The sequence below is a fragment of the Drosophila persimilis genome, unplaced genomic scaffold, assembly GCF_003286085.1.
Source record: "Drosophila persimilis strain 14011-0111.01,24,50 unplaced genomic scaffold, DperRS2 tig00000191-arrow-pilon, whole genome shotgun sequence".
NCBI lineage: Eukaryota > Metazoa > Arthropoda > Insecta > Diptera > Drosophilidae > Drosophila > Drosophila persimilis.
In genome coordinates this window covers 683,092-700,064 of record NW_020825298.1, presented here as the reverse complement: position 1 = coordinate 700,064, position 16,973 = coordinate 683,092, and the positions used below count along the sequence as shown (strand labels likewise).

Below are 16,973 nucleotides of genomic sequence, written 5' to 3'. Positions count from 1 at the left end.
CTGGGGTTTTTGGAGTCCTTATCAAAGGATCAGGGACATATATCTGATCAAGGGAAGCCATGGCACGCCTCGATCGGGCCACAAATAAAGGAGAAAACAAGATGTTTAGGTCTGGGGACAATATCCTTGATCCTTGGTCCTTGATAAGGACTGCATTAGATCAAGGGTGCTGTTCCAAACACAAGAAGATGACGCATGTCCCGATCGGACCACAAAAAGTCGGGAAAACTAAATATGTATGGTTGGGGCGGTTGATGTCCTTACCGAAGGATCAAGGATCAAGATCTGAGCACGTGACAGCATACCGGCAAAAGCAATATATATACGTCTGGAGTAAATATCCTTTATCCTTGGTCCATGATAAGGACTCTATTAAATCAGGGACATTTTTCCGATCACAGGAAGCCTTCGCACGTCCTGATCGGCCTCAAATAACGGAGAAAACAAATCTAGGCTGTAATTCGTTATTTTTGAAAATGTAGTTCAAGAAATCACCGATAGGGGCGCCACCGTACAAAAAAAGACTCGCGTCAAATGGCTGGGATACCAGGCAAACAGAAATCAGCAGAAGGTCGATGATTTTTTTTCGAGCCCCCATTAGGTATGCTGCGATTTTTTTGCAATTCCTACAGTTGCTTGCTGCTTGTTTCTGTTCGCCTGGTATCCCAGCCATTTGACGCGAGTCTATCGGTGATTTCTTGAACTACATTTTCAAAAATAACGAATTACAGCCTAGATTTGTTTTCTCCGTTATTTGAGGCCGATCAGGACGTGCGAAGGCTTCCTGTGATCGGAAAAATGTCCCTGATTTAATAGAGTCCTTATCATGGACCAAGGATAAAGGATATTTACTCCAGACGTATATATATTGCTTTTGCCGGTATGCTGTCACGTGCTCAGATCTTGATCCTTGATCCTTCGGTAAGGACATCAACCGCCCCAACCATACATATTTAGTTTTCCCGACTTTTTGTGGTCCGATCGGGACATGCGTCATCTTCTTGTGTTTGGAACAGCACCCTTGATCTAATGCAGTCCTTATCAAGGACCAAGGATCAAGGATATTGTCCCCAGACCTAAACATCTTGTTTTCTCCTTTATTTGTGGCCCGATCGAGGCGTGCCATGGCTTCCCTTGATCAGATATATGTCCCTGATCCTTTGATAAGGACTCCAAAAACCCCAGTCATACATATTTAGTTTTCTCGGCTATTTGTGGACCGATCTGGGCGTGCATTGGCTTCCTGTGATTGGAAAAATGTTTCAGATTTGCTAGTCCTTATCAAGGATCAAGGACATTTTCCCCCAATTAAAAATATTTAGTTTTCTCCACTGTTTGTGAATCGATTTCGGCGTGCCACGCCTTTTTGTAATCGGGATAGTTTCCCGGATTAAGGATACAGCAAGGATAATTTTTCAATAGTTTTATTCATCAAAACTTAGCTTAGTATAAATAAATAAACAAGTGCAAAACAGTTTTAGTTACTATCTAAATGAATGGATGCGTGTATCTAGCATCTAGTAGACCTCATAGCCCCTCCCTTGGTTGCCATAGTCAAAGTCCTTGTTGTCGATGGCCAGGTTGAACGATGACGATGGCTGGTTAGGTGTGAATCTTGCAATGGGTGCGCTTCTGTCCTACTGAGATACGATTCTGTCTGGCTGGGATAAGACTCGGTCTGACTCGAAAACGCCTCGCTCATGCTTGGATGGGACCGTCTGGCTGGGGCAAATCAGATACGACATGGTTTTTGGCAAAGCGTAGGGTACATATGTAAGTCCTGTGTGAAGGAAGATAAAATTAAAAATGTGTCCAAAATTATATACGGATTCGCTTACACGTCGTGAAGCTGAAGCCCAGCGTTTGATCCGGCGGTTTATGAATGGGGGGTGGCTGACATTATTTCCCGTTGGCGTAAACCAACAACTCCGCCGTCGATCACTGGTCACTGCTGCAGCGGACCGGGCGCCACATTGTCAGGCCAGCTACACAGCAGCATCATCACGACAGGCCAGCCAGTGGCTGTCACAGAGGACGAGAAGTTACGGCGGAATCACCCGTGGAGGAGGTACCGACAGTGAGCGAACTGGAAAGACGAAGAAAACAGCGTGGAAGGCAAGGAAGAGGGCCTTGGCAGTGGCCGGACCAAATTGTCGGACAAAAGACCACAGCCTCGCGAGACAAGAATCATGTCCCGAATCATGCCCCTGGTAAACAAGCGCATCGGTGACCGCGGGAACGCAAGTGTTACTCCTAGCAACCCGAGGGTGCGACCTGCTAAATAGAAAGGAAGAGTTTTATAAAGTAACACTCCTTTAATGATATGCAAATATTCGGAAGGCTATATCTCAGATAAATAGGACCAGATCGGTGAAGGACCAACTCTCCAGACTGTCGACTATGAAAATGAGGCCAATTTTTGGCATATTTAATGATGATTTTTTGCGAAAATCGTGAAAAAATGGATGTCCCTTTTTCCGATGGCAGTCGATTGGCAGGACCCTCCCGATCTCGAAACGACATGCCGCACTCCGATCGGCTGCCGTATGGCAGAGATATAGTGAGCAGAAGAACCCAGTACTATGATAAAATGCAAAATATAAATCTTCAAAAGGCTATATCTCGACTATTTATGGGACGATTGTTAAAGGACCAACTCTATCAGGATCGTGAGGGTCCAGACTATCGAACAGCATCAAAATCTCGACTATGAAAATGAGGCAGATTTTTGGCAATTTTAATGATGTAACCATCATGATTTTTTGCGAAAATCGTGAAAAAATAAATGTCTCTGTTTCCGATGACAGTCGATTGCCAGGACCCTCCCAGTCACGAAAAGACATGCCGCACTCCGATCGGCTGCCGTATAGCAGAGATATAGCGTTCAGCAAAAACCAGTACTCTAATGAAATGCAAAATCTAAATCTTCAAAAGGCTATATCTCGGCTATTTATGGGACGATTGTTAAAGGACCAACTCTCCCAGGATCGTGAGGGTCCAGACTATCGAACAGCATCAAAATCTCGACTATGAAAATGAGGCCGATTTTTGGCAATTTTAATGATGTATCATGATTTTTTGCGAAAATCGTGAAAAAATAAATGTCTCTGTTTCCGATGACAGTCGATTGCCAGGACCCTCCCAGTCACGAAAAGACATGCCGCACTCCGATCGGCTGCCGTATAGCAGAGATATAGCGTGAAGAAAAAACCGGTATTCTAATAAAATGCAAAATCTAAATGTTCGAAATTCTATATCTGGGATATTTATGGGCCGATCGGTGAAGGACCAACTCTTCCAAGATAGTGAGGGTCCAGACTGTCGAACGGCATCAAAATCTCGCCTATGAAAATGAGACCGATTTTTGGCAATTTTAATGATGTAACCATCATGATTTTTTGCGAAAATCGTGAAAAAATAAATGTCTCTGTTTCCGATGACAGTCGATTGCCAGGACCCTCCCAGTCACTAAAAGACATGCCGCACTCCGATCGGCTGCCGTATAGCAGAGATATAGCGTTCAGAAAAAACCAGTACTCTAATGAAATGCAAAATCTAAATCTTCAAAAGGCTATATCTCGACTATTTATGGGACGATTGTTAAAGGACCAACTCTCCCAGGATCGTGAGAGTCGAGACTATCGAACAGCATCAAAATCTCGACTATGAAAATGAGGCCGATTTTTGGCAATTTTAATGATGTAACCATCATGATTTTTTGCGAAAATCGTGAAAAAATAAATGTCTCTGTTTCCGATGACAGTCGATTGCCAGGACCCTCCCAGTCACGAAAAGACATGCCGCACTCCGATCGGCTGCCGTATAGCAGAGATATAGCGTGAAGAAAAAACCGGTATTCTAATAAAATGCAAAATCTAAATGTTCGAAATTCTATATCTGGGATATTTATGGGCCGATCGGTGAAGGACCAACTCTTCCAAGATAGTGAGGGTCCAGACTGTCGAACGGCATCAAAATCTCGCCTATGAAAATGAGACCGATTTTTGGCAATTTTAATGATGTAACCATCATGATTTTTTGCGAAAATCGTGAAAAAATAAATGTCTCTGTTTCCGATGACAGTCGATTGCCAGGACCCTCCCAGTCACGAAAAGACATGCCGCACTCCGATCGGCTGCCGTATAGCAGAGATATAGTGAGCAGAAGAACCCAGTACTATGATGAAATGCAAAATATAAATCTTCAAAAGGCTATATCTCGACTATTTATGGGACGATTGTTAAAGGACCAACTCTCCCAGGATCGTGAGAGTCGAGACTATCGAACAGCATCAAAATCTCGACTATGAAAATGAGGCCGATTTTTGGCAATTTTAATGATGTAACCATCATGATTTTTTGCGAAAATCGTGAAAAAATAAATGTCTCTGTTTCCGATGACAGTCGATTGCCAGGACCCTCCCAGTCACGAAAAGACATGCCGCACTCCGATCGGCTGCCGTATAGCAGAGATATAGCGTGAAGAAAAAACCGGTATTCTAATAAAATGCAAAATCTAAATGTTCGAAATTCTATATCTGGGATATTTATGGGCCGATCGGTGAAGGACCAACTCTTCCAAGATAGTGAGGGTCCAGACTGTCGAACAGCATCAAAATCTCGACTATGAAAATGATACCGATTTTTGGCAATTTTAATGATGTAACCATCATAATTTTTTGCGAAAATCGTGAAAAAATGGATGTCCCTTTTTCCGATGACAGTCGATTGGCAGGACCCTCCCAGTCACGAAAAGACATGCCGCACTCCGATCGGCTGCCGTATAGCAGAGATATAGCGTTCAGAAAAAACCAGTACTCTAATGAAATGCAAAATCTAAATCTTCAAAAGGCTATATCTCGACTATTTATGGGACGATTGTTAAAGGACCAACTCTCCCAGGATCGTGAGGGTCCAGACTATCGAACAGCATCAAAATCTCGACTATGAAAATGAGGCCGATTTTTGGCAATTTTAATGATGTAATCATCATGATTTTTTGCGAAAATCGTGAAAAAATAAATGTCTCTGTTTCCGATGACAGTCGATTGCCAGGACCCTCCCAGTCACGAAAAGACATGCCGCACTCCGATCGGCTGCCGTATAGCAGAGATATAGCGTTCAGAAAAAACCAGTACTCTAATGAAATGCAAAATCTAAATCTTCAAAAGGCTATATCTCGACTATTTATGGGACGATTGTTAAAGGACCAACTCTCCCAGGATCGTGAGGGTCGAGTCTATCGAACAGCATCAAAATCTCGACTATGAAAATGAGGCCGATTTTTGGCAATTTTAATGATGTATCATGATTTTTTGCGAAAATCGTGAAAAAATAAATGTCTCTGTTTCCGATGACAGTCGATTGCCAGGACCCTCCCAGTCACGAAAAGACATGCCGCACTCCGATCGGCTGCCGTATAGCAGAGATATAGCGTGAAGAAAAAACCGGTATTCTAATAAAATGCAAAATCTAAATGTTCGAAATTCTATATCTGGGATATTTATGGGCCGATCGGTGAAGGACCAACTCTTCCAAGATAGTGAGGGTCCAGACTGTCGAACGGCATCAAAATCTCGCCTATGAAAATGAGACCGATTTTTGGCAATTTTAATGATGTAACCATCATGATTTTTTGCGAAAATCGTGAAAAAATAAATGTCTCTGTTTCCGATGACAGTCGATTGCCAGGACCCTCCCAGTCACTAAAAGACATGCCGCACTCCGATCGGCTGCCGTATAGCAGAGATATAGCGTTCAGAAAAAACCAGTACTCTAATGAAATGCAAAATCTAAATCTTCAAAAGGCTATATCTCGACTATTTATGGGACGATTGTTAAAGGACCAACTCTCCCAGGATCGTGAGGGTCCAGACTATCGAACAGCATCAAAATCTCGACTATGAAAATGAGGCCGATTTTTGGCAATTTTAATGATGTAACCATCATAATTTTTTGCGAAAATCGTGAAAAAATGGATGTCCCTTTTTCCGATGACAGTCGATTGGCAGGACCCTCCCGATCTCGAAAAGACATGCCGCACTCCGATCGGCTGCCGTATAGCAGAGATATAGCGTTCAGAAAAAACCAGTACTCTAATGAAATGCAAAATCTAAATCTTCAAAAGGCTATATCTCGACTATTTATGGGACGATTGTTAAAGGACCAACTCTCCCAGGATCGTGAGGGTCCAGACTATCGAACAGCATCAAAATCTCGACTATGAAAATGAGGCCGATTTTTGGCAATTTTAATGATGTAACCATCATGATTTTTTGCGAAAATCGTGAAAAAATAAATGTCTCTGTTTCCGATGACAGTCGATTGCCAGGACCCTCCCAGTCACGAAAAGACATGCCGCACTCCGATCGGCTGCCGTATAGCAGAGATATAGCGTTCAGAAAAAACCAGTACTCTAATGAAATGCAAAATCTAAATCTTCAAAAGGCTATATCTCGGCTATTTATGGGACGATTGTTAAAGGACCAACTCTCCCAGGATCGTGAGGGTCCAGACTATCGAACAGCATCAAAATCTCGACTATGAAAATGAGGCCGATTTTTGGCAATTTTAATGATGTAACCATCATGATTTTTTGCGAAAATCGTGAAAAAATAAATGTCTCTGTTTCCGATGACAGTCGATTGCCAGGACCCTCCCAGTCACGAAAAGACATGCCGCACTCCGATCGGCTGCCGTATAGCAGAGATATAGCGTTCAGAAAAAACCAGTACTCTAATGAAATGCAAAATCTAAATCTTCAAAAGGCTATATCTCGACTATTTATGGGACGATTGTTAAAGGACCAACTCTCCCAGGATCGTGAGGGTCCAGACTATCGAACAGCATCAAAATCTCGACTATGAAAATGAGGCCGATTTTTGGCAATTTTAATGATGTAACCATCATAATTTTTTGCGAAAATCGTGAAAAAATGGATGTCCCTTTTTCCGATGACAGTCGATTGGCAGGACCCTCCCGATCTCGAAAAGACATGCCGCACTCCGATCGGCTGCCGTATAGCAGAGATATAGCGTTCAGAAAAAACCAGTACTCTAATGAAATGCAAAATCTAAATCTTCAAAAGGCTATATCTCGACTATTTATGGGACGATTGTTGAAGGACCAACTCTCCCAGGATCGTGAGGGTCCAGACTATCGAACAGCATCAAAATCTCGACTATGAAAATGAGGCCGATTTTTGGCAATTTTAATGATGTAACCATCATGATTTTTTGCGAAAATCGTGAAAAAATAAATGTCTCTGTTTCCGATGGCAGTCGATTGCCAGGACCCTCCCAGTCACGAAAAGACATGCCGCACTCCGATCGGCTGCCGTATAGCAGAGATATAGTGAGCAGAAGAACCCAGTACTATGATGAAATGCAAAATATAAATCTTCAAAAGGCTATATCTCGACTATTTATGGGACGATTGTTAAAGGACCAACTCTCCCAGGATCGTGAGAGTCCAGACTGTCGAACAGCATCAAAATCTCGACTATGAAAATGAGGCCGATTTTTGGCAATTTTAATGATGTAACCATCATGATTTTTTGCGAAAATCGTGAAAAAATAAATGTCTCTGTTTCCGATGACAGTCGATTGCCAGGACCCTCCCTGTCACGAAAAGACATGCCGCACTCCGATCGGCTGCCGTATAGCAGAGATATAGTGAGCAGAAGAACCCAGTACTATGATGAAATGCAAAATATAAATCTTCAAAAGGCTATATCTCGACTATTTATGGGACGATTGTTAAAGGACCAACTCTCCCAGGATCGTGAGAGTCCAGACTGTCGAACAGCATCAAAATCTCGACTATGAAAATGAGGCCGATTTTTGGCAATTTTAATGATGTAACCATCATGATTTTTTGCGAAAATCGTGAAAAAATGGATGTCCCTTTTTCCGATGACAGTCGATTGGCAGGACCCTCCCAGTCACGAAAAGACATGCCGCACTCCGATCGGCTGCCGTATAGCAGAGATATAGCGTGAAGAAAAAACCGGTATTCTAATAAAATGCAAAATCTAAATGTTCGAAATTCTATATCTGGGATATTTATGGGCCGATCGGTGAAGGACCAACTCTTCCAAGATAGTGAGGGTCCAGACTGTCGAACGGCATCAAAATCTCGCCTATGAAAATGATACCGATTTTTGGCAATTTTAATGATGTAACCATCATAATTTTTTGCGAAAATCGTGAAAAAATGGATGTCCCTTTTTCCGATGACAGTCGATTGGCAGGACCCTCCCGATCTCGAAAAGACATGCCGCACTCCGATCGGCTGCCGTATGGCAGAGATATAGTGAGCAGAAGAACCCAGTACTATGATGAAATGCAAAATATAAATCTTCAAAAGGCTATATCTCGACTATTTATGGGACGATTGTTAAAGGACCAACTCTCCCAGGATCGTGAGGGTCCAGACTGTCGAACAGCATCAAAATCTCGACTATGAAAATGAGGCCGATTTTTGGCAATTTTAATGATGTAACCATCATAATTTTTTGCGAAAATCGTGAAAAAATGGATGTCCCTTTTTCCGATGGCAGTCGATTGCCAGGACCCTCCCGATCGCAAGAATACATACATACATACGTCACATTCTATACTCATTTATGTTACAACATTTCATACTCACTTACGTTGCCACTATTTTTGTTGACCTTTTTGTTTAAACCTTAAACAATAAAGAGATAAAATAAACTAGTTAGAAAATAGGTTTATTGTTTGTTTAAAATTATGTGGGCATGGCTAAATGTGCTATCTAGCTAGTAATATTCGAGGGAACATCCAAATTGAGAAATATGGTTTCCAATCCTTGACGGGTAACGATTATAAGCCAAGGGGCTATTTCAATTTTTCACCAAAAATAATGAATGAAATTTAATCATTTTAGCGCAGTTCAGGTGAAAGTTAGCTTTTTTATTTTTAAGTTCAGATGAAAGATGGCATGAATCTACAAGAAGAGTTTTCAGCCATTTAGCTGAAGTAGTTGAACTATGTAAAGGGGCTTTTCGGTATTGTTTGAGGTCAAAATTGAACCGACGGTATATTTACGGTATATCGGTATATAATGGTATGTTTTGTCGATTTCAGCAATCTATTAAATGTAATTTTCAACGTTATATAGAAATCCAATAAAAGCAAGTGTTTAAACTAAGCCAGTTAAGTAAAAAATTGATTCATCAATCTTATAAAAATATGTGGGCATGGCTAAATGGTCTATATAGTCTATTATATTCGATGGAAGATCAAAATTGAGGAATTCGTCGGAATTATATAATTATTATTTTTGATTTTTATTGTATAATTCGTATTAAATTTATTATTCTTGATTTTTATTGAATTATTATTATTTTTGATTTTTATTGAATAATTATTATTCTTGATTTTTATTAAATACTTATTATTATTGATTTTTATTGATTAATTATTATTCTAATTATTATTCTTGATTTATAATGAATAATTATTAATTTTGATTTATATTGAATAATTATTATTCTTGATTTTTATTAAATAATTATAAATTTTGATTTTTATTGCATAATTCTTATCATAATTATTATTCTTGATTTTTAATGAATAATTATTATTTTTGTTTTTTATTGAATAATGATTATTTCTGATTTTTATTGTTTGTGATTTTTGTTATGTTTGTCATCCCAGGCTCCAATTAATGCAAAAACAATTTTGTCTCTGCTTTAAACCTATTTCAACGATATTTTGCAGCTCATCGTCTTTCCATAGAGACCAAGAATAGGTATAAGGATATACAAGGATATATAAATACAAGATAATAATAGGGTATAAAAAGGCATATAAACGCATCATGTCTTCAAATACCAGCAACAACATTGCGACTGTTTTTTTTTTTTTTTTTAACTATTTGGTTTAAGCTTTGTTTTAGCCAAAATACAATAAAAGCAAGGACTAAAAACTAGCCAATCTTGAAGAAAATTTATTCATCAACGGACTAAAATTATGTGGGCAGAACTAAAAGTTTTCGTTAGACAGAATTATTCAACGGAATCTCTAAATTGAGCAATATGAACAACTATCCTCTTTCGTTTTTTTGTTTTGACCTATTTCGCCAAAAACATTTTTGTTTGACCATTTCGCTAAAACCTTTTTTACGCAAAATGCAGTTAAAGAAAGTATTTAAAATAAACCGGTCAAGTGGCAAATTGATTGATTAATCGGATAAAATTATGTGGGCATGGCTAAATGTTCCATCAAGCTAATAATATTCCACAGAATATCAAAATAGGAAAATGTAAAATAGAATTTGAATTCGTCAGTATGTTTACGGTATATTTTTTAAATGACACGGTATATTTCGGTATATTTCTGAGGGTCGTATGCCATTGATAAGTCCGCGGTCACACTGTTCTGTATACACACACATAGCGCACGGCTGGAGTTTTTTCTTCCGCTAATTTCGTCGAAAAAACTAAATAATCTGAGCGAAAACTGTAAGGACGATATAAAATCTTATTTATTTTCTGGTAGGCTTAAATAAAACTACTGAAGTGTCTGCGGAGAAAGTCGCCAAGTCATAACTATTTGGGGCGTGGACGTGTTGTTCATACGAAACTTTTATAAAACTGATATCTGATATACGCATGGCAATTTGCTAATTGTTGCAGAAAAACAGAATAACGGAGTGGCTAATATTGTAATCATTTTGCTATAAAAACGCATATATGTTGGATTTCATTTGGTTGCGTTTTAATTGCGCAGTGTGAAAAGAAAATCGTGAAAATCAATATGGCGTCATTGAACGTCTTTGTGTCGTGGCAAGGTGCTGCCAACTTGTCTATGAGAAAGTAGTCTGGTGAGAGATAGTAGATTTCCCGTATACCTTTTGATCGAACGTCAAAGTTAGTTGCAGGAAATTCAACTCGAGAAACATTCGTGCATTAAAAACATTTTACATGTTCATAATTTTTTGTTCCTAAGATATAGAAAAAACCGAGTTGTTAGTCTTAGAGTGCAGGGTTGTGTTGGCCAATTATCGATTGCTATCATTCGATAAGCGCAACTCTGTATAAACGCGAAACACGTTTTTCTTTTTCGTCGTAGCTCATATGCAAACAGATTGAAAATTGCAGAGAAGATTTATCTTAGTCCCAATACTAAATAGGAAGTCGAAATAGGTATTCTCCTGAAATATTGATTTCACGCACTGGCATTTGGTGGCCTCTAAAGGAGGAATATGTATATAGTTTTGAAAGTGGAATTTTACGATCTTCAAGTATACAAGTTTGTACTCAGTATGGTGTTTTTACTATTCTAGATATACCACACAAGGCCTTAAGAGCTGTTTTTAAATGGAATTACGTAATCTTTGGACAAATTGTATGCATTAGTCACGCACACGCCCACAAAAACGTTGGTTCTCGCACGCATGATCGAATCTGCACGCGTGTGAAAGAGACGGCAATAGAGCTGTTGCTGTGGTACAGTGCTGCCACCCTTTTCGTATTTTTGTATACTATAGAGAGAAAAATGGTGAGTTTTCGGCTGAGTGATGGAATCCGCCCAGTTACTAACTTTTTTTGATTTAATTTCTTTTTGTATTTGAAGCCGCGAATAGTACCATTACAGTTATTGAAGTGCCTACGGGTGCTCCTAGACAACAATGGTGGCATTTTGAGCGCTCTGGAAGTGAAGCGCATAGCAGGGTAAGTTGAGAGCGCGTCGAAGTCGAAGCGCCCTCTAGCGTCAATCTAATAAATTATGTTTCCCAATTTTCGCAGACTCATGCAGAAATATTCAAAGAAGTTGGTTTCCAAGTGCGTTTATGTACAAATTTTGAAGTCGACTAAGACGGAGCTTCTGGGGGATTTCATGGCCTCGAACGGATGGACTTTGGTTTACAATTGGCTGAATGACTCCATCCGAGCTATGAACTGGCCCCTGGTGCAGGAGATCCTAGAATTACTGCTGCTTTCCCCAGTAGATGTGAATAGATTGAAGATAAATTCAGCACCCATTTTGGTCAAGGCTCTGTGCAAGGATGGCGGCAACGAAGGTAAGTAAAGAGTCTATTGATCCCCGTCTCGATATACCTGTGCTCTGCTCGTACCTGGAAGGGATTACTTATTACTGTTTCGGTCAACTTTCCAGGTGTTCGCATTCTAGCCAAGCGGCTAGTCGAACAATGGCTGAAGATTGTGACTGAGAACACGAGTGGTGCACCTGCAGCGGCGGTGCCTGCCATTCCGCCCCAGATTGGGGTTACAGCGGCCACAGTGACGGATCCGGCCACTGGTGGTACGGTGGACTCTGCCTCGTCGTCGGACAGCACGGATAGTGCGGGAACGCCGGTGACCATGAACTACACCATTGCCTCGGCCCAAAATAGCAACAACCACAACAGCATAACCATAAAATGGAAGTCAGTCGAGCATTTGGACACAGATGATATGAATAATGTTGACGATGATGGTTCCACGCAGCCATCTGAGGCTGGTGTTAAGAGCAGCAAAAGTCCTGAGACAAGTGCCAGTCTCCAGAATTCGAAAAAATCAAGTTTAGATGATAGTTGTTCAGCAGAGGTTAAATCCGGGGAGGAGGTTGATAATAAGAAGCATAAGAGCGCCCGAGACAAGAGTAAACGGTCTGAGAAAGATCGTGAGAAGGATAGAAAGTCTTCGTCCAGTCACAGGTCGTCCTCATCTAGCCATAAGTCGTCGTCGTCCTCATCATCGAAGAGCTCGTCAAAGAGCTCGTCGTCCTCTTCGTCCCATCGCAGTTCGAGTTCCAGCGACAAACACCGTGACAAGGACAAGTCTCGCTCTAGCTCTGGTTCTAGCTCCAGTAAAGATAAGGAGCGTAGTAGTTCATCCTCGTCGTCCTCTTCGAATAAGCACAAGTCAAAGTCCTCTTCATCGTCGTCGTCGTCGAGTTCCTCCTCCTCGAGCTCGAGCTCGTCCAAAGATCGTAACCGCGATAAGGAGAAGGATAAGTCCTCGTCGACGGCAACGAAGCAAGAGAAAGACAACAAGCTGATGCCTCCACCAGCGCCAACTCTATCCCCGGCTCATTCACCGGCCACGGGTACTGTAGAAAAGAAGGAAAAGGCTGAGAGCGAGACTCAAAAGCCCAGATCGATACCTATCATGTCCCGAAAGGCATCGATATCCATAGAAATCAGACGCGACACTGACAAGGCGGCCACTGTTAAGACGTATCAGTCCAAATTCAGATCGCACGGACTTACAGAAGAGGCGCCGCCTCCTCCCTCTCGAAAGGGACTGAAGAAGCCCACATCCATCGTCCCGACACCATCAGCCCTGCTGTCGTCCACTGTAAAGAGGCCCTCGCCACCGCCCCGAGACTCGCCGACGGAGAAGAAGCCCAAGATCGACATGAGCAATGTAACCGGCCACGTGGAGCGACCAGGAGCGGCCAAGCTGATCGCTCCCAAAAAGAGTAAGCATCTCCTATTCCAAACTTCCTTACTAATCCCCTTTTCTCTCAGCGTTTATTCACAGGTCGTCGTATATTGGTGGTTTTTGCTACATTTTTTTTTTTGTCGATTCAGTTATCAGAAAACCGTGTTTTCTGTATTATTTGTTGATCTATTCCCGATTGAAGGTGTTTAATTCTAGCTGGGGGGCAGTTTCACGACAATTGGACTAAATTCAGGCTTCTCAAACAGAAGATACAAAAAACCAGAAAATATGGGGGCCGTGCATTTCAATTACACAATCAATCGGCTATCTACTCGATTCCTTTGGAGTCATGGCTTGTGGCTAAGCAACTGATATCCAGTTTTGGAATGATATGAATATTAGAAGAAAGTGTATGTTGGATGTGCGGATTTGCGGATGATTGCCCTGTCCGGACGACAGCGACGGTGTCGCTTCTGCGGTGTCACTGCGCATGCGCATCAGTACAAGACGAAGACTGGGCCTGGTGCCAAGTGTCTGCCTGGTGTTAAGTATATAAATCTCTTTAAACGTACTCGTTACTGCTTTAGGTTAAGCTTTTAAGGTATGTAGATTCACTTGCCAGCCCACATACAAATAAAAACGATTTTCCATTAGAAAAATTTACTTTTTCTATTGAATAAAAAATGCATTGAACGAAAATAAAACCCAAGACAATGTTAACTTGAGCTGGCGGTTCTTGTTTTGGTTTTGGTACCCACGGTAGAGAAGCGCACACTCGTCAGATCGATCAGCAGACTGCCACCAAGCTGTTTGTCGTGGGGTCTGATCTTCAAGATCATCAGCATTTGGTGCGAGTGTGTGTGTGTCGGGTGTGATTCCCATCTCCCTGGTGCTACCAATATCTGAGAACTGAGAAGACGCTTGCCAGTGTTCCACCCACACCCCGATCACTGTAGTGCGTCACCTGCGCAGGGGCTTCGGCCTTGGCTTTATCTCTATTTCCTCTGTCGATTCGACGGATAAGGAGCCAGCCTGCCTGAATGCCTGCTCACACATTCACACAACCACAAGCAGTGTACCGATGCGTTATTCCAGACCCGACGTCTGTGATCATTTTATATAATACTTTATTGAGTAGGGTATCCATAGCGTCCATAGGGTTATATTAAAAGAGCAAACAGGGGGAAAAGCAAAAGCCACCAATTGTACAGATCTGTATAAATAATCATAATATAATATATCTCATTAAAAAATCCCTTCTATGATTTCTTACTTACGATCTGTTTCGACTTTTTGCTTACAGTTTGTACGTTGGTGGAGACGAATCTCTTCTCGGATGCCCTGGCAGCATCCATCGAACCCAAAAAGGTGGTAAAGCGCAAGCGGACACAGTCGGCCAACTCGCCTACGGACAAGGATGCGCCATTGGCTCCGCTGAAGTTCTACCAGGACACCCTGGACGAGTCGAAGGGAGACGAAAAGTCGGACGACAGCACCAAGGAGAACGATGAGTGTCGCTCAAGTTCACCCAATGGGTCCGTTGATGCGGATGACGATGATATACCATTGAAGCGGGTTAAAGAGGACATTGAGCAGAAGGTGCAGAAGGAGAAGGCGGGCGGTGAGAGCGTCGACGCTGGTGAGGCCGGCTCTGATGGCGCCGAAGACGTGCCCGAGGAGCCTAAAAAGCCGGGACCAGGATGCGGACCTGATGGCCCACCCGGCGTTCTGATGCTGCATCGTCGCAAGGGCCCCAAAAAGAAGCTAACTTGGCAGCCGGAGGACAAGCTCACCCAAATCCGCTTCTTCGAGGTGGATCTATCCGAGCGAGTTAACGTTACCAAGCAGACGTTCACCGAAATGAAGAACCTGGAGCGGTACAGCGAGCGCGACGCCTTGAACATTTCCCGGCGAGGCTTCGATGACTCTATGCAGCCGCAAATGGAGTGGCGCCCCCTCATTGAGGTGGACAACGTGCCGGATCACCCCAACGGCAACCTATCCAAACAGCGCCAGGTTCAGGCCGAACGCGAGGCGACAACGTTACGAGCGCTCTACTTCTCAACGGACATGATTCCGGACAGCGCCGCCGAGGCAGAGCTGGAACCCCACTTTGCCCACGACATTCCGGTCATCCCAATGGATGACCTCACCGGTAACCACGATGCTGTCAACGACTACAGCGACCTCACGTGGCCCGAGCCCAAAGGCTATGCTCCCAGTGGCATCGGAGGCGTCGGAGGCAACTCCGGCGGCCCTGACATTTCCTACAATGACGGTGGCATGAACAACATGATGGGCCCGGGTCATGGAGGACCCCCCAACATGATGACCAACAATCCCTTTCAGCCGTTCGCCAACAACTTTATGCCCAACGGAGTAAATCTTCCTCCCAACCAGCAGATGCCGATGCAAGGACCCGTTCCTGGACCAGTTCCCGGACCAATTGGCGCTCCAATCTGGCAGAACCAAATGGGACCGGTCGGCATGGATATTAACAATATGGGAGGAATGCCGCCCCAAAACTATATGGGAAATCAGTTTGGCAGTCCCGGAGGTCCTCCCTATGCATCTGGCCCCCCTCAACCATTCAACCAAGGATTCAATCCGATGATGATGAACGGACCCGGACCAGGACTAGGACCTGGACTAGGACCTGGACTGGGACCTGGAATCGGACCTGGAATCGGACCTGGCCCCGGCCCAGGCATGCTACCCAATGGACCCATGATGCACAACAGTCCCAATGGTCCAATGGGACCCAACGGACCTATGATGAACAACAGTCCAAATGGTCCAATGGGACCCGGGCCTGGACTGGGCCCGATGCCCAATGGTGGCGGACCACGGAATAACAACAATAATCGAAATAAGAACAATGGAGGCGGCGGTAACTGGCGCAGTGGCGGCAATAACTTCCAGGAGAACTCCGGTGGCAATTGGCGCACAGCGGGATCTGGCTCCAATAGAGGCGGCAACACGGGCATCTGCAAGCAGTTCATGCGGGGTCACTGCAAAATGGGCAAGTCTTGCAAGTACGTGCATCCGCAAAATAAGCGCATGTAGAATTTGCCCGAATCTTCCCAGGAAGATTCAGTTGTATAGATCTCAGACGCAGACGCACACGCACACGGAAACACATATTTACACATAATCTGCGTTATTTTCCACAATAGAGGCTGGCCATGTCCCCCATTAGCCGTTAGCCGTTCACTGAAGCCACTGAAGACTGTAGCCAGGTCAGGCCTCCTGCCTGTACCTGCCCGCCCCTTAGTTATTATAGCTCTGTATATATGTATGTATCTGGTATATGTCAGTAGATGTAGGTCATATCCTTAAGTTATTTAATCATTACTTGTATAGTCCAGAAGACAAGTTTAGGTAGTGGACAAGATATTGTTACTTTGTACTTATCGAGAGATCGATCGCTTTGAATTTTGTACGCCCCAATTTTACGAATCCCCTTACTATTGTAGCTTTAAGAGCCTATGTCTACATTATTAAAGACCAAGTCATATGATGAATTTAAACTTCTCCCACTTCTGGTGTCTGCTCTGTCC

At 42.9% G+C, this 16,973-nt stretch overlaps 1 protein-coding gene across 1 annotated transcript; it reads left to right on the top strand.

The window, feature by feature from the left end:
* The first annotated feature begins 11,309 nt into the window (after positions 1-11,309).
* Positions 11,310-16,943, top strand: LOC6595572 (serine/threonine-protein phosphatase 1 regulatory subunit 10). The gene is made up of 5 exons (XM_026988103.1): positions 11,310-11,524; positions 11,600-11,697; positions 11,773-12,047; positions 12,143-13,450; positions 14,717-16,943. Exons 1-5 carry the CDS (start codon positions 11,522-11,524, stop codon positions 16,477-16,479), a joined length of 3,447 nt encoding a protein of 1,148 aa, XP_026843904.1. The 5' UTR covers positions 11,310-11,521; the 3' UTR covers positions 16,480-16,943.
* Positions 16,944-16,973: the final 30 nt, after the last annotated feature.

Excerpts from the sequence above, each read along its gene's own strand:
- LOC6595572 (XM_026988103.1), top strand. Across the intron at positions 11,698-11,772 it reads GAAGTGAAGCGCATAGCAGG|ACTCATGCAGAAATATTCAA; the intron begins GTAAGTTGAGAG and ends CAATTTTCGCAG. Across the intron at positions 12,048-12,142 it reads CAAGGATGGCGGCAACGAAG|GTGTTCGCATTCTAGCCAAG; the intron begins GTAAGTAAAGAG and ends TCAACTTTCCAG.